Source organism: Schistocerca piceifrons, chromosome 1 (genome assembly GCF_021461385.2).
Source record: "Schistocerca piceifrons isolate TAMUIC-IGC-003096 chromosome 1, iqSchPice1.1, whole genome shotgun sequence".
In the NCBI taxonomy this organism is placed as follows: domain Eukaryota; kingdom Metazoa; phylum Arthropoda; class Insecta; order Orthoptera; family Acrididae; genus Schistocerca; species Schistocerca piceifrons.
Window position 1 is genome coordinate 896,967,296 of NC_060138.1, and position 22,387 is coordinate 896,989,682.

General features: G+C 41.4%; 1 protein-coding gene across 1 annotated transcript in view; it reads left to right on the forward strand.

The window, feature by feature from the left end:
* LOC124776439 (SAM and SH3 domain-containing protein 1-like) overlaps positions 1 to 22,387 on the forward strand; it is a 342,406-nt gene that overhangs the window by 253,553 nt on the left and 66,466 nt on the right. Inside the window, exon 5 of the mRNA XM_047251441.1 lies at positions 16,415 to 16,543. Coding sequence (XP_047107397.1) covers positions 16,415 to 16,543 — 129 coding nt within the window. The remainder of the gene's footprint in view (positions 1 to 16,414; positions 16,544 to 22,387) is intronic.

Here is a 22,387-nt window from a genome sequence, read left to right on the forward strand (position 1 = left end):
AAAGCATACATTCACAAGAAATATCTCAATTTATTTTGTTTCTCTCAAAAGTACGGCTCAGATTTCATTCCTGCTTCGAGTCTTCGTCGCTCATCGTTAATAATTATTTTCAGCAAACGCAATTGTATTATCTATTTTCACTCTATTTAGATTAACGAAGCAACCTCGTCTGCAGATAATTCTGACAAATGCTAGGAAGTTTACATTCCGTCCGCAGATAGTAGCTTCACTCCCGACGGTGAAACAAGTTTTCGTCACTATGTGTGGCCTACAATGACTGGAGAGAGAGTGGCGTACCATAGCTGATCGTCAGGCTATGTGACGAAGCCTTCCTAGAAGTGAAGGCGTGTAGCGTGGTCGATATTCTGATGCGTCCATTGAAAGGGTACACTAAACTCTTCGGTGCTATCTGAGAGGAGAAGGCTATGCGCTGTCAATAGGCTTCTCTCTCTTCAACGTATATGTAAATTATAAATCACTGTGACCATATACAGAAATTTTGCTTAACGTAAAACAAGTTATTATGTAAGGAAGTAGCTCAGACGATTCATTCAAGACAGAGACCTGTGTATTTCATCTACGGAACTGGGTAGCTCGATTAGATTTACGTAAGGAATTTCCAGGGACCCAACAACAGCGTTATAATATTAAACAACCACTGCACGACTATCTAAATTAAAAACCCCAGTGAAACAACTGATTGGAAGCTTACAAGGGCGCAGTGGAGATCACACTTATGAACAGTACGTGAGTGTGCAAAACCATTGACCCAGTTACGCTTCCCCGGTCTCGTGCAAATCATCTCAGTTTACATATGTAGGCTGATTAAAGCTTGTTTGAAGTATATTCCAATACTCATTACCTAGTCGAAATAGCGCCACCTTCTGTACAAAGGGACTATCTTCAAATTAACAACTAGATTAAGAAATAGAGATGATTGGGTAATCAGTATCAATTTTCGTTTCTTTTTCTTTCTAGTACCACGTACAAAGAAAGTATATGCTAATGTAGGAAGGCAGAGAATTTGTACTCGTCGTGTGTATGTTTGGAGCTTAAGGGCGCTCGACATGCACTTGTTGACAACGCCAGAATGTCGGCCATTACAGACATCGCTGCATCCTTTTGCCAGTATTCTGCTGTATAACATCAAGAAGGACCCACTTTGAGAAGTTGGTATGACAGTTCATTTTGCACTGCATCAAGAGTCAAAAATCGCACTGTAACGCAAATAATAGAAGTAATCGCTTTCTGGGCTTACAACCGGGGCGGAAACACCGTTAGTTTCAAATCATAGCCTGTTCATCTCAGTTTGTCTTTTTGCAGAAACGTAAATAAGGCAAGGTTGTGGGTTTGAACACCGCAATGCCTCTTGACTAGGCATGATCGTACCGGACGTAGCCTTCCTCTTACCTTTGAACATGCTTACCCAGCCAGGTATAGCAGATGCGCCGATTTAATGCCGACTCCGAAAGATGGTGCGCGTTGGGATATCTTACACATACAACGATATGCTACAGGGGACAAAAGAAAATCTTTGGACCAAATGGGTATTAAACCTCAAACCTTTGGATTTGTAGGCCGATATCTATTTAGGAATGATGTTTCAGTCGCTATCAGTCCACACTGTTTCTTCGACATTGTAAAACATTATTTCCCGCATCCTTCTGCACCTGATTTACTGCTGCTCTGTCTAATAAACTCGAACATCGACTTGACGACAACCGCTCCTTTCAATGAACTTAAATATAAAATACATAAAGAACGAAATTTATTTGTTTGGTGCTAACCTTGATCGACTTGTACACATTTACTTCCGCGTCGTTACTGTTCACCTGGCAGATACAACGCATCTCCGCAAGGAGATATCCGATAAATAAGGGAGAGCACCAGTGACTGTTGTTGTTGTTGTTGTTGTGGTCTTCAGTCCGAAGACTGGTCTGATGCAACTCTCTATGCTACTCTATCCTGTGCAAGTCTTTTCATCTCCGAATAACTACTGCAACCCACACCTTTCTGAATCAGCTTACTGTATTCATCTATTGATCTTCCTCTATAGTTTTTACCTCCCACACTTCCCCCTTCCCCTCAGTACTAAATTGGTGATCCGTTCATGTCTCAGACTGTGTCCTATGAACCGAGCCCTTCTTTTAATCAAACTGTGCCACAAATTTCTCCCCAGTTCTGTTCAGTACCTCCTCATTATTTACGCGACCTACCTATCTAATCTTCAGAATTCTTCTGTAGCACCACATTTTAAAAGCTTCTATTTTCTCTTTGTTTTGATCTCTTGATCGTCTAAGTGTAACGTACTTCCGTACATGGCTCTCCAGATAAATAGCGTCAGAAAAGACTTCCTAACACTTAAGTCTATGTTCGGTGTTAAAAGATTTCTCTTCTTCAGAAACGCTTTTCTTGTCTTTGCCAGTCCACATTTTATTAATTTAATTCGGCTTCATTCCGTTATCCTTGTCTGGCTTTTGTTGACGTTTATCTTGTATCCTCCTTTTAACACAATGTCCATTCCATTCAGCTGCTCTTCCAAGTCTTTCGCTGTCTCTTACGGAATTATAATGTCATCGGCGACCCTCAGACTTTTTATTTCTTCTCCCTAAACTTTAATTCCTACTCCAAAGTTTTCTTTGGTTTCCTTTACTTCTTGCTCAATGAACAGATTGAATAACATCAGGAGGAGGGTACATTCATGTCTTATTGCCTTCTCTAAAATGTTTCACATCCACGAGAACCATCTCATTTTTGGGTCTGTGGATCGAAAACTGAATCTAATTTGATCTAATCTCAACCACTGCTTTCCTTTCATGCCCCTCGACTCTTACAACTACCAGCTGGTTTTTATAGAAGTTATTAATAGTTTTTCGCTCCCTGTATTTTACCCCTGCTACCTACAGAATTTCAAAGAGAGCATTCCAGTCAACATTGTCAAAAGCTTTCTCTAAGTCTACAAATTCTATGACTGTAGGCTTGCCTTTCCTTAACTTACGTTCTAAGATAAATCGTAGGGTCAATATTGCTTCGCGTGTTCCTACATTTCTCCGAAATCCAAACTGATTTTTCCGAGGTTGGCTTCTACCAGTGTTTCTATTCTTCTGTAAAGATATTACATTCTTCTTGAAGGCTGAGGGTATTTCGCCTGTCTCATTCATCTTGCACTGCAGAGCAGGGAGAGTTTTGTCATCGCTGGCTCTCCAAACACAATAAAAATTGAACGGCTGTGCGTTCATGTCGGCCTGCAGGAGGTTTATTTACTAACAAGGTAAACTTCCCATTAGTGGATAGCCCGTCAAAAACAGAACACTGATAAAGTATGAAAACAGGAAGAAATTGTACTGAACTGTGAAAAAGGAAGCAAAATAGAAACAGTGAACGGTCCAAGCTCAAGATGTGTAACATCGAAGGCTCTGCAAGAGTCACGGCGCCGTGGTTGTGTGGTCACGGTGTTGGACTGTAAAGTGGGAAATTCGTGTTCAACTCCCTCGTACCCCTTAATTTCTTTTCACCAAATTATTAACTTTCCGCCCGGTCATTGACGTGTCTGTTATCCTTCTGCAGTCTTGGCAATTATCATTCTATACATTGGCTGAAGAAAATGAGTCACGTGGAAAGAATTTATTACCGTCGCAAGTAAATGTGATGAATAGTGAGAACAGGTGACGTGCCGCATTGACCTCTCACAGAAATGAAAACGACAATTAACGGGTGTGAACTATGTTACAACAGAGGAATTCAAGGGTCGGAACTTCCAAAACGGAACGCAAGAGGCATAACATCTGGTACTTGTGTAAAACAAATAGGAAATCCGTACGTCAGGAGGTCCGTGCCTTACACCTCGATGTTGCAAATGGACGTTACGCCACGACACAGACACAGATTTTAATAGAGCAAACAGACACGTCAATGACTGAACGGGAAGTTCATAATTTTGTGAAAAAAAAAGGGGTACGAGGGATATTTGAACAGGGATCGTCTCTTTCGCAGTCCAACACCGTGACTGCACAACCACGACGCAGTGGCTGTTGAGCCGGCCGGTGTGGCCAAACGGTTCTAGGCGCTTCAGTCTGGAACCGCACGACCGCTACGGTCGCAGGTTCGAATCCTGCCTCGGGCATGGATGTGTGTGATGTCCTTAGGTTAGTTAGGTTTACGTAGTTCTAAGTTCTAGGGGACTGATGACCTCAGATGTTAAGTCCCATAGTGCTCAGAGCCATTTGAACCATTTGAGTGGCAGTTGAAATTCGCGCAATGTTGCACATGTAGAGCTTGGACCGCTCACTGTTTCGAGTTTTCCTCTTTTTTCACACTTCGGTACACCTTCTTCCTGTTTTCATGCTTGATCTGTGTTCAGTTTTTACGGATTGTCCCCTGGTCCATCTTACCACTAAATCTGAAGGGGGTTCGATGGGGAGTGTCCCTTGTAAGACTTCACTGAAGAATAGTTGACTCTTCCCAAATTTGTCTCCCTCTAACTTCCGGACCTACTTTGTTGCTCCCAAATGACAGCACTCAAATCTGCTGTGTCTGAGCGAGTTGGTGTCTGTGTACAACGCGTATGAGGAAACACTGCGGGGCCGCCCTGGCGCGAGGGTGCGTACAGAAAAGTAGCGCCGACTGTAGCCAGCGACTGCGGCTAATCGCGTTAGGCGGTGCCAAGAGCGCCTTGTCACACACGCGCACGCTCACGCACCTCCGTAATGAAATTCCTCGGTGACAATGAAAATGTTCATTACTGCCACCGCCGCCGCCGCCGCCGCTCTGCTCGCACAGTTGCGGGCCTTAATGGCGATAAGGGCGGCTTCAAAGGCAGCACGCCTCTCTTCTTCTGCAAAGTAGGCAGCGGGCGCGGCCACTCCACTCAGTGCCGGCAGTCAGCTCCCCAACGAGTTCCACGTACGAAGCTCCTCGGCCGACAGCCTCTTTCCATTGTCCTGTTTGCCTCATATCCATTTTAATCGTCACCACCATTCCGTGACCATCAATTCCGAAATCCAGATGCAACCTCAATACACCATTTCATCTCCATCGATTTAACGTTGTTTTGTTTTAGTCTCTTTACATATACAGCAGGTGTTGACAGATGTGAAAATTACCGCACTATCAGTTTAATAAGCCACGGCTGCCAAATACTAACACGAATTATTTACAGACGAATGGAAAAACTGGTAGAAGCCGACCTCGGGGATGACCAGTTTGGTTTCCATAGAAATGTTGAAATACTTGAGGTAATACTGACCCTACGACTTATCTTAGAAAACAAATTAAGGAAAGGCAAACCTACGTTTCTAGCATTTGTAGACTTAGAGAAAGCTTTTGACAATGTTGACTGGAATACTCTCTTTCAAATTCTAAAGGTGGCAGGGGTAAAATACAGGGAGCGAAAGGCTATTTACAATTTGTACAGAAACCAGATGGCAGTTATAAGAGTCGAGGGGCATGAAAGGGAAGCAGTGGTTGGGAAGGGAGTGAGACAGGATTGTAGCCTATCCCCGATGTTATTCAATCTGTACATTGAGCAAGCAGTAAAGAAAACAAAAGAAAAATTCGGAGTAGGAATTAAAATCCATGGAGAAGAAACAAAATCTTTGAGGTTCGCCGATGACATTGTAATTCTGTCAGAGACAGTAAAGGACCTGGAAGAGCAGCTGAACGGAATGGACAGTGTCTTGAAAGGAGGATATAAGATGAACATCAACAAAAGCAAAATGAGGATAATGGAATGTAGTCGAATGAAATCGGATGATTTTGGGGGAATAAGATTAGGAAATGAAACGCTTAAAGTAGTAAATGAGTTTTGCTATTTGGGGAGCAAAATAACTTATGATGGTCGAAGTAGAGAGGGTATAAAATGCAGCCTGGCAATGGCAAGGAAAGCGTTTCTCAAGAAGAGAAATTTGTTAACATCGAGTATAGACTTAAGTGTCAGGAAGTCGTTTCTGAAAGTATTTGTATGGAGTGTAGCCATTTATGGAAGTGAAACGTGGACGATAAATAGTTTAGACAAGAAGAGAATAGAAGCTTTCGAAATGTGGTGCTACAGACGAATGCTGAAGATTAGATGGGTAGATCACATAACTAATGAGGAGGTATTGAATAGAATTGAAGAGAAGAGAAACTTGTGGCACAACTTGACTACAAGAAGCGATCGGTTGGTAGGGCATATTCTGAGGCATCAAGGGATCGCCAATTTAGTATTGGAGGGCAGCGTGGAGGGTAAATATCGTAGACGGAGAAAAAATGGTTCAAATGGCTCTAAGCACTATGGGACTTAACATCTGTGGTCATCAGTCCCCTAGAACTTAGAACTACTTAAACCTAACTAACCTAAGGACATCACACACATCCATGCCCGAGGCAGGATTCGAACCTGCGACCGTAGCAGTCGCGCGGTTCCGGACTGAGCGCCTAGAACCGCGAGACTACCGCGGCCGGCCGTAGACGGAGACCAAGAGATGAATACACTAAACAGATTCAGAAGGAAGTAGGTTGCAGTAGATACTGGGAGATGAAGAAGCTTACACAGGATAGAGTAGCATGGAGAGCTGCATCAAACCAGTCTCAGGACTGAAGACCACAACAACAACAACAACACATATCCAATTGTTTAAGGTCTTTCCCATCTCTTCCTGAGACTGCCGTTTGAGTCTACGTCATAGTACGCGCGTTTCTTGTAGTATTCTCTTTATGACCACTTTAACCTCTTCGACTACTATTGCCACATGATCACACTCACTTTTAAAGTATCGTAAAATGCTTACAACGTCGCGTTGTTTGGAAATTTTAATGTAGTGTTTCAAAAATTCTGACTCGCATTCAGGAGTAGAAACCGCCATCCATCAGTCATTTATTTTTCCTAATTTACTTCAGGAGAATGCTGGGATGATTCCCTTAACAAGCCCTTGGTTGATTCTTGTCTCTGCCTCCATCTTAGCCAAGGCTCCATCTCTTTCACTGGCGACGAGAGGTCGAAGTCTTCATATCAGTACATGAAAGGTCTGTCCAGTAAAGATTTTTCTGACTCATTTTTCAATAATCAGGGAGCTACACAGTCTGTAAACAGTGCTGCACATATTCATTATGTCTACAACACACGGTCGAGGAACCACCAACATCTTTGTAATCATTGAGAGCTTTCACTCCTTTGGAGACATCAGTTTACCTTTATTTTTACTTTAGAATATGACCCTATAGGTGTGTGAAACTTGGACAGCAGGTAAAGAAGAGAGAAGACAGCTTGGAACCTTGGAGAATTGGTGCTGCAGAGAGACACTACAGAGTACAGGAAAACAGATCTCGGCGGATGCACTTCCAGGAAAGAAGAAAAAAACTCGTAGGACACATTTTAAGACACAATAACATCATTGTAACAATAGCAAAATGAGCTGTTGAGGGAAGGAATCGTCGGGGAGGACTAAGTATGTCATGTATGCAGCAGATTATGAATGATATCGGATGCACTACATACGCGGAAGTGCGGAGGAAGTCAGACAAAAGAGGGGAATGGTGTACTGCAGCAAAGCAACCTCAGGGTTGAACTCTACAGACAGAGAGAGAGAGAGAGAGAGAGAGAGAGAGAGAGAGAGAGAGCCTAGTCAGGGTGCAAAATACTTGCAAAAGCTCTTGGTGGCTTCCACGATGCCGTTTTAGTCCTATACTTGGCACATCACTCCCCGTAGCATCCTCTGAATAAGAGTGGTTGTTTTTCATAAATGCACAATATGATTTTGAAAATTTGTACTCTGTCGTTTAACAAGTGGTTGCCCTAAGAGAACGACTTTTAGTATAAAGGGGCAAGAGTTACGTAATGTGGCGTAGAAGAGAGAGAGAAAATGGGAACGGGGTAGGCAGGAAGACTTAGTGTAGAATTTGACAAGTTCTGCAACTGTGCTTCGACTTCGACAGTGTGCGGTTGTGAACTTTGTGTACATTGCCACGGAAGTTGCTGGCACTGTGTCATCGTCCCTTTTCTGCCCGATTTAGTAGTTCCACATAGTGACTGTACCTGTGATGCGTAATATAACCTAATAATTGTGCTATCTTCGAACAGCATATCAACTTGCAGTATTCCCCGTTGATCCAGAAATACAATTAGCATAATTTTATTTGCCAGCTGCTGGTCCCTTATCTTGTTCCGTGGTGGCGAATTATAATCTCTTCAGAATGTTGGAATATAATGCCTGAATTGGCGCTAAACACGAGTACTCCGTCCATGTGGTTCTTCTGATTTTTGCAGGTACACGACCAAAAGAGTCCTGGAACAGTATGTGTCTCTGAACTACTTCCGTGAAGGTGTGAGATACTAGAAAATTACGCTTTTCACCTCAATAGGGAATGGTGGTTGCCGAGCTTCAGAGACTTTTCCATCGATATTCGACCAGAATCGGCTTACACCACCTATACATGGACATGGTACCCTCCTAATAAGACGCTTTCATCGTTAGATCTCATTTTGTCCTATGTGGTCTGGCAAGAACGCTTTCTGAGTCGTGCCCGCAGAAGCTTCCAGCAGTCACCCAAAGCAGCGGTTGTCATATCTTTCATATGCTGAAATAAACTGTATATTTTAAAAATGCGAATAGTTCTTTTATCATTGTTAGATACTTCTTAAGAACACATTATTGCTTTTCCGTGTTCAGTATTGATAGTCACATTCAGACGGCTGCGCTACAGCATATTTCAGAGTCATTCATATTACTGTTTTTAGAAAGAACACGGATACTATTCGTAGCAGGGATCGAATTTTTACTCTGCAGCGGAGTGTGCCTTGATACAAAACTTCCTGGCAGATTAAAACAGTTTCATACTGGCCATATGTAATAAAATGTCAAACAGCCGACAATGGTTATTACACGTTATATGTCGCTGCTGTCTCTCAGTTTATTCAGTGACTGCAGTTGTTTTGAAAGTCCTTGCGTCTCAGCCATTTAGCATGACTTCATCATAGAATCAAGCTGACGCACTGAATATAATACGGGAACTATTCATCTGAATTAACCTTTGTTCCCACGCCCAACCGCTCCATTTTCGAACTTCATTTGTCCATTTTGGTGACTGTTTGGGAATCATCAGTTTTTACATTTCGTAACTGGTATTCATTCCGTGCCTGCTGTTTTTTATCTGAATCTCATAAATAATGCAATGCTTTCATGGTGCTTTGATAAACTATCATTAAACGATAACAGTATATTAATAGTTCTCAGACAAAGAGTAGTAAGGAGTAAAAAGGGGCAGGTTTAAATACAATGGTCACTTCAAATTACACGACTTGGTTTTAATTTAAATGTCCGAGAAGATAGACAGCACATTACTGCAAAAAAGATGATGCATGCTTTTGCTGGAAGATAAGACTGGAAACATGAAACAGATAGCAATGCGGTATGGTTCTTAGATATCGTCGGTAGTTTCCTGAAGTTATTTCAACTTGGCGACAGCCATTTCCGACTTGGTAATTGCTCCAACTGACTGAGAAATGAAGTTATGCAACGAATCAACTGTGAAGCAATTCACATACGTATTCTAAATCTGCCAACAAAAGTCTATCGCCGCACGGGATTAGCCGAGCGGTCTCGGGCGCTGCAGTCGTGGGCTGTGCGGCTGGTCCCGGCGGAGGTTCGAGCCCTCCCTCGGGCATGGGTGTGTGTGTTTGTCCTTAGGATAACCTAGGTTAAGTAGTGTGTAAGCTTAGGGACTGATGACCTAAGCAGTTAAGTCCCATCGGATTTCACACACATTTGAACAAGTCTATCACATGTATTGTATTCGCTAATCATTCACTCACCAACTGTTCTCAATTAGTAAAAACAGACATTAAGTGCCACAATTAGAAAGACGGAGAAAAGGTTGTATTAAAATGTACTAGAACGCAAACTTCACTGCTTCGAAACTGCCTGGTAAGAAGGCAATTACTGGTAACCGATATCGCTAGCTTTGCCTTAAATCATGTGTATTTTATGATTCTATCACCGAAAAAATTTGCTGTTCTTCAGCATCTAATTCTAAGAAACGACGTTTCCGGTAACTCTTAAAGTAAGTGAGTAAGTGATTTATTTGCGTTTCTAACAAACTTAAGATGTGCCTGAACGAAATCTGTGTACTGTCGATCTCCTTCATATATATATATATATATATATATATATATATATATATATATATATATAATAATGTCTAATTGTAATGATGTAGACGGGAAGACCCATTTCTGTATTGATTACATACTTCCGAACGATCATTGAAAGCAATCACGTCCGTTAAATGCCTGTAAATATGCTAAGAAGCGATTTAAAGAGGAACGAGCAGATAAAACAAATCACGGGAAAGGCAGATGACAGACTGAGATTCATTGAAAGAATCTTCAGGTAGTCCATCCGCAGAGGAGGTAGACTTGCAAAACCCACGTTCGACCGATACTGGGATATTGCTCGCCGGCTTGGGAACCGTAGCATACAGGAACGATAGTGGAAATATACAGACAGGATCGATACTGGAAATAGAGAAGATCCAAAGAAGAGCTGCGCCTTTCGTCACTGGTTCGTTGAGAAAGCGCGAAAGCGTAGAGGAGATGCTTATCCAACTCCAGTAGCATACGCTCCAAGAGAGATGTTCTGCATCATGGTGAGGTTTACTGTTAAATTTCCTAGAGTGTATGTCCCTCTCCGCTGTTTATTTCAGGAGAAGACCGTGAAGAGAATTCTGACTCAATTCGGAATCTCACCAACACTGGTTCCTCGCACCCACCAAATGTGGAGAAGTAACAATAGTAAATAAAGCATCTTCCACCTCATACTATGAGATGAACAGAGGAGTATGGATGTAGATGATGTCGTTCACGGATTTATTTGAAAGATACAAGAAAAGGATCGTCTCCTACGGGAAGCGTCTCTTCTTGATTGCCCATACTACCTACGATACACACAAAACCTGCCCGTCTTCGTATCTGTTTACAGTTCTCACTGAATCCTCCTTTCCCTTCTCCCCCCCCCCCCCCCTTTCCCTCCAATTTCTCTGTAGTGTTTGTTTTTGTGGAGCTTGCGTGACGATGGTGTGGCTACGTGTGCACGCTTATGCGTTTGCTCGTACAGAGAAGGTGTAGGGAGGGGAAGACAGGAGAACAGGTAACGACAGCTGTGTACGTAAGTGGCCCGTCGAGTGCGTCCTTTCCTGGAGAACACTTAGTTAATTACGCTCTCTCATGGAATTAAGTGCACCACGGACACGGTAATACGAGCATGTGCGCTGGTCATTAGTGTTAGCAGTTGAGTCATCGCGGGGTAAACACGGTGCTTCCGTTAGCTCTTAGCGATTTCTGCTTCTTGTCACATAAGCTTCATTTCTTGTGCTTGTCGTATTGCGCTTTTTAGTAGCGCGCAGAACTTATTAGCGAGGACGATAATCATACGGTGCGAATGAAATCCAGTGAGTAATGCAGCACAGTTTCTTTCGTGTCACTTGAGCTATGGGTCGTCTACATAGTTCTTCAGCTTTTCTCAAAAGCGAAACATTTTGTAGATAAATGTCTTGAATATAGCTTCAGCGCTGGCATAAGTGTGTAATATCTAAGGGGTACCATTTTGACGAGAATAATATTAATGTAGAAGAACAAATAAAATTATTTCTGAAAAACAAAAGTACTTGTTATTTTTTGAACACGCCTCGTATGTAATTTAGTGTCGCACAACTTCTATTATTATTGTCTTGTGTATCAAAAATAAATCTTTTTTAAGTTCTGAAACTAAAACTCTTAGCCGTGGGAGATTTACATTAAACTAGCGAACTGCCTCGGCTTCGTTCGTGTAGCACTAAGCACCTACAGCCGAACAACTTGTCTGCCGTAGCGGTGATATATACGCAAGTCTTCCTCGTGAATGAGTTTATCTCCTGACGAAATAGTATCAAAATCCCTATAATAGTGCCTGAGATTAATCTTCACACACACACACACACACACACACACACACACACACACACACACACACCCGTCGGGTGACTTTAATTTATAAAATGTATAGATTGATGGATACATAGATAGGTAGACGTACATTTTCTTCTTTAAAAATTCAAGGACAAACTCATAGGTACAATTTCGAAAATGTATTACTCCTCATGATAATCTACCGTTTCCACAGTTTTATTATATGTTTAATACAATGGCCACCAAGAGTCTTGTCAGATACGTATAGTGCCCCATCTCCGAAGAAAATTATCGAACTTACTCTGCTATGACAAATGTCGAGAGCTGACAGACAGTTCGGGCTAAATGTTGCTTTAATAAGTTCTCCATAAATGTATGCAAATTCTTCCTAATTTTGTTCAGTATGTTATACATTGCTGTTAACTAATCAGAAATTTTTCACACGGTTTTAGCGTTTCCTCCAGCATACGAGGCATGTCCATGTTCAAAAAATAACGGGAACTTTCTCTTTTTAGAAAGAATTTTATTTATTCTTCTACATTAATATTACCCCCATGAAAGTTGTCCGCCTTAGATATTATACACTTATGCCTGCACTGTTTCCAATCCCCGAAACAATTCTGGATCTCGATGTTGAGATAGCGTTTAGTTGCACGCAGACGGCGTTGAATTGTAAGTACCGGGTGGTTATTATTAAAATGCAGCTGCTCAAGGAGGTCCAATATGTGCTGTAATTATCGTACGGTAGCGAAACTTGGTATGTATTCTAATGCGTTAATTCGGAACCGATTTACGCCGGAAAAAATTAGTTCCAATTTTGGCCACCAGGTGCAAATCTGACGTTGTACATCATCTCGCGACGTCTCCGGTGCTCATATTGGACAAATTGTATAAGAGGCGGTTAATAATGAAACCAACATTATGCGTTGCTCACTTGTTTGACCTTTTATGCCCACATTCCGTTCCTAATCCATTATATAGGGAAACTTCTCTATACGTATTTTTGGAATCTACAGCGCCGGAATCCTTAAACTCAAGTTTCATTAACTGTTCTGAGCCGTTTTAGTAGCTCTGTATCGTTGTTGACTATATCCAGCAACACACGAGCAACTTGCTTTCACCGCAGTTTATATTCGAAATTCAACAATTTAGGAAATGTCACACTTTTCATATCCAAAACAAGGGAAAAAATCCATTGCACCTGCCAACTGATATGTCACCATTATCGACAACCTGTCTGACTGTGATTCACCGATCGTTAACAGTTATTTCTTTCACTTCTCCCCCGATTTCATCGTTTTATGATGTTCCGCTGCGTCCACGGAGCTTCTCATCTTCATGTTCACGGCATTCTTTGAAACGTTTATACCATTCGTAAACCCTTTCTCTACTGGTACCGGATCCACCAACAGCATTAGTTAACGTTTCTAAAACTTTGTTGCAACTCATTTATTTCTCATAGAAAATTTAATAAAATTGTCTGATCCATTTTTATTTAAAATGAATAATCGCCAGTAGTACCAAAATACATGTAACCTATTTGACGGCTGACAACAGACTCAATGTCTGATATGGACGTACAGATACTTTTCAGTTATGCCTAACAACAAACCAACTAAAACCTCGGACTAACACAACACGTGAAATTACAAAATTCCCATAACGTTTATAACACACTTCGTATGCTGCCTTGCAAAATAGAGAAGGCCTTTGTGTGCTTGCTGTACTGCATTCCATGCCCATACTCACCGTTCTTGCGTAGTACTTGCAAGGGAAGCATCCCAGCTTGGACAGCTAAACCCGCATAGAATATTTAAATGCGGAGATGTGTGTGCTCTAGCACTTTCTGGGTCATTTCTCTGCAAAACACTGCGTTTTTGTACAAGCGATATTTGAATGTTTATCCAGAAAGAGTATTACATTAAATATACAGCCACAAAAAACAACCAAATGCTACTAACGTCTAGATGTATATATTTTTAGACAGTTCAGAATCTACGAAAGACGTCATGTTCATTTTGCACGATTGTAAATTGACAAACCACAAGTCTCGTTACATAGTCGATGTTTTCATCACCCGTCTTCGCTGTGTAACCCACAACCATCTGCACCGAGATGCAGAGGTATGTTAACATAAGTGCGAAGGAGATCTGGTTACGAAATTGATGTTCCTGTTATATTATTTGATAATGTGATCACTATAACTTTTAATATTCGGGCTATTGCAGTGTAGATACACCAAAAATGAGTAGCATGTAGGCAAGCTGCATTCGTGAAGAGTACTTACTGTTTCACACCGCTGTACTTGAATCACTACATTGTAACTCCAAATTCGCACTTCTCTGATTAAAGAAAGAAAGTACTGCAATACAGCAAGTTATGTTTTGGAAAATAATAACTCTGTAAGTGCTGCACCTGTTAAGACACATCTTTTCAAACTAATGTTTATGACTCTTGCCAATCTGCAGGCCATAATTGTCTGCTGCACGGTATTGTCTTTCGAGTTACTTGTGCTTCTGTAGTATCCGTAACATTCAAACACCGATTGTACACAAATGCAGAGTTTTACAGATAATGACCATGATGGATGATGGCTTAGACACATCTTTGCACTTTAAAATCATTTTTATGTTTTTCCATTGAGTTTCTGCTCATTCCCTCTGTCACTGCGACATCAGTCAAAACTAAAAAAAAAATGGTTCAAATGGCTCTGAGCACTATGGGACTTAACATCTTAGGTCATCAGTCCCCTAGAACTTAGAACTAATTAAACCTAACTAACCTAAGGACATCACACACATCCATGCCCGAGGCAGGATTCGACGACCGTAGCAGTCCCGCGGTTCCGGACTGCAGTGCCTAGAACCGCACGGCTACCGCGGCCGGCAGTCAAAACTCGCCTTCACCTTTTCTTGACGTAACTAACTAACCAACCAACTAATACCTCTTCAGTGTCATGCCAATCAGTCCAGGCCTGTCACTTGCAACTGACGGTATTTACTTCATTCCCAAATCAGATTGCGGACAATAGCGGCCGTGAACATCCGAAATTATTTTTCGTTAATCAATATACAATATTTTAATCAAGATCCAGCTCCAAATACACTTTTAAGTGAAAATTCCGTACAAACTGGTAAGCACAAAGTAGAACTACAGCGTATTAAAATTATGTAATCCATTTCTTTGAAAAGTCGATAAATTTTAATTAGTAAATAATAATATGCTACCATATTTTCTACTTCAATAGAGTAGATGACAGATGCTAAAGAAAAATCAAATTACACTTTAGTGAAAGAAATGAAGTACAGCAAAATCAGTTGGCTGCTATTGTCCTTAATAAGACTCATTTTTTAGCATAAATAGCGAATATGTAAATTTTAGTATTTTTTCCAACTTAACCAACCGATTCCAGAAAACCTCATTTCCACCAAATTGCCCTTCTCTCCCTTAACAAAAATAACAGAAAAACAAGAAGAAGACTACGTAACGGAGTGATAATCACCGCCGTTAACGCGTCAGGCTCCCGATGTGATTTATAACTGGTCATTTTTCATCGTAAAAGCCGCCAGTAACTCATATTTGAACTTACAGTCATTAATAAAATATTTCTACATGTCTGAACAACACAAAAACTCTACATGCCATGTGAAATACAGATGTATTATTTGGTATTTCAAATTCAAGTTTGTGCCATCTCCTACAGCATGCAATGAAATTTTGTTTCCACTTACCATTTCATTTCTGATATGTAAAACGAGTATAAAGCGACCCCAACGATGGATCTCGCGATCCATAAATATTTTTCACATCCGGTATCACAGACGACATATTGTCACCACACAGAGCTTTCAAATAGCTTCCGTGTGCAAAGACTGCGCCGTGGTCTTATTTATGGTCATTCTGCATTCATTTTCTGCACGTCAGAGATATTATCTGTTTACACAGTAAAGATAATTGTGATGAATGGAAGTATGCACAGTAAAATATTGTGACCACATTTTCTATAAAACATAAAGAAAAAGAAGAGGAAGAAAATAAGAAGAACGCTTCTGTTTTGTTTTATTGTCTCTCTGTGTGGACTAAAATATGTAACCAAGAAATAAATTTCAAATTCAATGTGACGGTGTTGCAATGTTACACTGAAGATAATTTCTTTTTACCGTCTGCCGCCATACGGAGATTGTACTTGTGTTCACATATACAATTAGAATTCGTAATACGCAGTAAATAATATTGTAGTCGGTTTACGATCTGTTAAACATCTACCACCTCCCCTAAAACGGAAGTTTCCTGTCATGTTCCGGCAGTGTAAACTCATCATCTTACCTAGTGCGTTTGAGGAGAAGCGCAGACTCCTCGTTCCGAGAAATTAATTCCGCGGCCCAGATATGTGGAGCTATTGGCACAATTTACTCCACGAGTTGCGGGAAATTATCAATTTAAGACGCGCAGACACGACGTGGGGGCGTCCGCTCAGCAGGGCGCGTTTCTGCCTAGGTGGGGACACCAGACAGCGTAGTGGAGAGCATGCTGCCATCTATCGTCGACCCAAGGGACTACGACCGGCTGCGATTCATGCAGATGAACGGAGGAGCGCCGAATAGCTTCGAGGAGACCATTCACAGGGTAAGTGAAACATCATACTATATTTTAATGAAGTAGATTTAGTATTTCGAACGTATTTCTTGCATTGTTACTGTAAGTGGTATGTTAGTAAAGGTTGCGTCCTTCCAGATTAAAAACTTTCAGTATTCAGACTGACCGAGAACAACAATTATGTTACATTGTCAATAAAGCAAAATAGCTCTTTCGTTACACATTTATTATGATATTTATAAATTGTTCAGGGGGTATGCCTCGTCAGTACTGCAACAGGAGGATCATAATAAGTGACAAGTTGAGGAAATCTGACTTGATTAAACAGTACAAAAATCACCAACTCCTCCCAAGCAAAATGCGATCTGTAGCGCCATTTATGGAGGTGACATGAGTACCATTGCATCTGTAGACAACTTTAGTTGCCTTTTGATAACTTAAAAAAAAAGATCCCAGAAAATTCACTAGAAAAAACACAAATGACTAAAATTAACCGAGTACTGAAAGTCATTCTGATTTTACGGTGTGTTTTTCCTAGTTGACCATACAATGATTAAGAATATCTCGGTCTACACAAGTTTCCTTTGTTGTTTATTACGCGTGGGAGGACGATGCGGAATTTGCTATCTTTGCTTCGCGTCTGTCTAGCTGCCTAGGAAAGGGATTAATCGAACCTGCTTTACCTCGTACTGAGGACAATAATCTTGATCATATGAAAAGGTTGCAGCAATATCTGTGGTCCACTTGAACTTCCTAGCCAGCGGACTTGCCGAAGTGGTAACACCGGTTCCCGTCATATCACCGAAGTTAAGGAGAGCCGGAGATGGTCAAATCCAAAAAATTACGTTTTTTTTTTCTACCGAAAATTAAATTAATTGGAACATTCCTCTTTAATGTAAACTTTGGTTCAAAAATGGTTCTACTCGCCCTAGAAGTGGAGTTATTACCATTTTCCACCACGCCTGCAGAGGAAATGGGCGGCCGCTGAATGCATCTAACACCCTCTCGTGACTTCCTGGCGAACTGCTTGGGCTTTTCTCGGCCTGTTACGCATACAGCGCCTTATGTTACGCATACAGCGAGTGTGCAAGGGTTGGCTACATTGTTTTCTGTGACAAATGAAGCGCTAAGAGGGATTTGGTAGTGGCATTAGATGGTTCCTGGCAAAAGAGGGGTCATAAATCCCTGAATGGGGTTGTAACTGCTACTTGTGGTGATAGTGCAAAAGTGATAGATGTTGCAATATTATCAAAACATTGTAGGTGCAAAAATAAAATCAAAGGAGAGCACAGTGGAACCTGTGAGGCAAATTTTAGTGGATCAAGTGGAGCAACGGAAGTGGATGGAGTGAAACAAATTTTTGAACGTTCAGTTCCCAGATACAACGTTAGGTACAAATACTACCTTGGGGATGGTGACTCCGAAGGTTTCAAGACTATAGAGGAACTGAAACCATATGGAAATGAATTTGTAGTTGAAAAGTTGGAATGCATTGGGCATGTGCAAAGTGTATGGGTGCACGGCTTCGAAGGCTCAAACAAACTTTGGGTTCAAGTAAGCTCAGTGATGGAAAGACAATAGGAGGGAGAGGCAGGCTTACTGATGAGGTGATTGAACGTCTACAGAGATACTATGGGTATGCTATAAGGCAAAATACTAGTAATGTTAGTGACATGCGAAAAGCAGTGTGGGCATTGTTCCTTCATACTGCCTCTTCCAATGAATACCCTCAACACAGCCTGTGCCCAAAAGATTCCTGGTGCAAATATAATGCAAAAAAGGACTATTATCACAAACATGGTTTGCCAGCAGCTGTGATAAATGCAATAAAACCAATTTTTCATGACTTAGCACAGCCAGAATTGTTACACAAATGTCTACATGGAAAGACGCAGAATCCTAATGAGAGCGTAAACAATTTGATTTGGAAAGTGATTCCTAAAAGGGTGTTTGTAATCATAAAAACACTGCACTTTGGCATTTATGATGCAATAGCAACCTACAACCAAGGGAACAGTGTGAAGTGTGAAGTTCTGAAGGCATTAGGATTTACAGCTGGGGTGAACACTGTACGAGCACTAAGAAATATTGACAGAGAAAGGATAAGAGGAGCAGAAAGAAGAGAAAGGCATATGAAGTACGATGGAACAACAGGCCAGAAAAGAAGACAGAAGAGAAAGCTTTTAGAGGATGAAGAAGAAGACCCTGATAATCCATCCTATAGTGCAGAAATGTATTGAGAAACTTTGATAGCCATTTCCCGTGAATTAGAATTTTTCGAATATAAGGAACATTTTCTCAAAATCCACTCAAGCTAGAGAGATGAAATTTTTATACAGCACTCCTAGTGGTCAAACTTACATTGCAACACAGCCATTTGGCAATATGTTCAGTAGTTTCATTTCAGTTTAATTATAAAGCAATTATTTGTAAAAAAATTTGGGTCATTAATAAAAATAAATAATTCGAAGGAAACTAGAAAAGATACTCCAAAATCCCTCTGTCATAACTGCAATACTAAACCACTCTATATGTAAAAAAAATCAAATTTTTCTATTTTGTAGTTTATTCATAAATGTTCCTCAAACTTAGTGATTTTAACATGGGCAGCATAGGCACCTCCGGCTCCCCTTAAGCGCTGTGGGGCTTGGCTAGCATTTGGATGGGTCACTGTACGGGTCTGCCGAGTGTTGTTGGCAAGCGAGGTGCACTCAACCCTTGTGAAGCCAATTGAAGAGCTACTCGATTGAAAGCTGACAACGGCCGAGAGAGCGGTGTGCTGACCACATGTCCTTCCGGATCCGGTGACGCATAAGCCTGTTCGGACGGTGTTTGTTTATACTTGAACTTCCTCGCTTACCTTCTGACATAATTCAGTAGAAAAAAATAAATAAATAAAACAGTACAAATGGAGCACACATTTGATACAAATTGTCTCTGGGTGCTACCGTAAAACAGTTTTGTTGAGCTCAGAGGTTACCAATTGACTAGCAAACACTGAAACAGCAGTGTGGTAGAACGTCTGGGCAGGGGTAGCATAGGTAAACGGGAAAGCTGGATAGCTAACCAATGCTTTCAAGAACGGCTCGAAATTGTATACTGCACCTACATACCTTTATTTGGTAATGGAGCAGCTTTATTTCTAAAGCAACAGCAACTCTGTCCTCTCGGGGCAGAGAGAAACATCTGTTCGAAGAACAGGGTACTCAGTATGCAATCTAAAAACAGTAGCAATATAAACAGTAATTTTAAAATATAATTACTAATAATAATAGTACTGTTCGTGCTAGTATCAAAGGAGGTGGTAGCAGCAGCAGCAGTGGTACAGCAGTTGTAGTTGTAGTTAGAATAGGTAATATAACATAGTAGATTTAAGGGAAAGCATTGTTAATTGGCTATGTAAAATTAGAAAATAAAGCAGGAAATGGGTTTGGTAGTAAGAACGTAGCGGCAAATGCATCCGTATTCAGTCTCATATAGTTGATATAACGCTGCAGAGTTTTGTTGTTATGCTCAATTTGTGGTATCCAGAGCAACCAGCCTGTAGCGCCTACAGCAGCTGGAAGTGACTCAGTCTTGTTCTGGTACGTCTGCACAGGTACTTGTAGGTTTGTGGCCGTTCCTAGCTGTGTGGCTAGTAACATTATTTCTGAACGATCTTGTCCTCGCCGAAGACAGTGGTCACTTAGGGTGGCCGCCATCTCTGATGGTGGATTCATTGCCAGATCAATGAAGGGTGCCTTTCACCGGAACGATTGGTCCCTGAAAACAGCACGGAAACATTTCCCAGGCCATTAGACTTCTCGCGCTATATTGAGCTCGTTCAGCAGTGGACAGAAAGCGTCTGGTCCCAGAGGTTTCTCACGGGACGCATTGAGATTCATCCGCCCCATGAAAAAGAAGCATGACTCACTGGAGGAGAGTATAGGCAGCAGCAGTGCAGTATCGATATTGCGACAAATTCAAGTGTTTGCCGTCGACCAACTCCATTACCATAAATCATCTACTTTGGAACCCTATATTGGCTGGCTCACACGAACTCGGCAACATTTATCTTCTGCACATACGATCTCTGCAAATTGCCCAAAGGTGCCCTTCCTGCCAGTACCAGAACTACGCAACCAATAACAGACCTGTGATTTTCTGTTGGCGCCATCCAGTAACACGTCAGTAAACCATATTGTAGGACGGTATAAAAGTTAAGCAAAAGGGAACTATAAAACTTTTCTTACAAAATTTAAAAAGAAGATTAATTATTATTTTAAATAGCTGTGTGGCTAGTAACATTATTTCTGAACGATCTTGTCCTCGCCGAAGGCAGTGGTCATAATAGTTGATAGTAGTAGATTGATTTGGGGTAAAAATGAAATTAATAGAATTTTAATGGCGTATCTACACGCAGCAGTTCCCGTATTTTGCTCATGTTTTAATCTTTCCAAAGATTTCTTTGTTGTCAGGAAAAGCACCAGCAAATAAATAAGTGGCATAGCTTGTGCCATTTATATAACTCACCGTGGCAACTCATGTTGATTTTCCGAGATATTCATTATAAGAGCAGAAAAATTATTATTTTTTATTGGAGACGTACGGAGACACAAAATAAAAAAAATTGTCAGAAATAGTATAAAAATTACTATCTTAGTGGTGAATGTGCGCTACAGATTAGATGACGTACATAAACTTAGAGAGAATGGAGAGAAGTCGATTCCATTTAGACATCTATTTTAAATCCATTAGTAAGTATTTAATGTGTCTTAGGTGGGTATGTTCACACTGTTCGTGAATGTATTGCTTAGGGATATATAGTGCCGTAAAAAATACAACACCCTCAAGAACAAGGTCATTTTGTTGACAAGTGAGGTAACGGGTAATTCATCATTTTAAGATTATATGGTGACAAATTCAGACCTAATGAAACACAGATGTCACAGTAAAGGGTGCACAAACAATCGTACCAATACACAGTGTACTACACTCCGACGGCAACGCAGGCGTCTATTCTCACATGCAAACAGTCATAAAGGCGCCGAATGGCATCCTTCGATAGACTGTTCCTGGGATATTGCACCTTTTTTTGCATTTCGGCAAAGGTTCTTGCGGACCCCGGGGAAAGAGTAAAATCCCGCTTCATTATGTCCCATACGTGTTCAGTTGGTGATCTTGCGGGCCAGGTTACTTACTGTACACCACTAGGGGCACACTGTCACAGCATCCGCATGTGGACGTGCATTGTCCTGCTGAAAAAACACTTCTCCTTTCTTGTCGAAAAAACGGCAGCAGCACAAGCACAACAGCCTGTACAATGTACCTGGCACTGATTACTTTACCCTGCAGGAAAACCAAATGTGACCGCGATTTGCAACTGATGACCTTCCCACCCCATGAAGGCTGATTTGGGACCAGTGTGTCATGGACGAGTGCATTCTGGAAGAGGCAGCTCACCAGCTCTACGCCATACACTTATGCGTCCACGAGTCGCATAAAGACAAAACCTACTCTCATCACTTAAGACAACAGACGACCATCCCACTCTCTAGTTAACTCTTTCAAGACACCAGAGTAGCCATACTTGGTAACGTCGTGGTATCAGTGGCAACCTGGTGAGAGGCACACGTGATCTTAATCCTGCTGCAAGCAGACGGTTCCTAGTGGTCCCTCATAATACAGCAGATGTAACAGTGTTCGGTAGGTCACCGCTGCTCGCATGATGCGTCGATCTTGTCGTGCGTCTGTACATCGCGAACGTCCTGAACCTGTTCTACAAGTGTGGGAATGTTCCACAGACCACTTTCTAAAGCATGCGCAGCAATTCGTCGATGCGTCCATCTAGCGTCCCATGGGCACACATTGCGATCCCCCTCAAAAGGCTGAAGC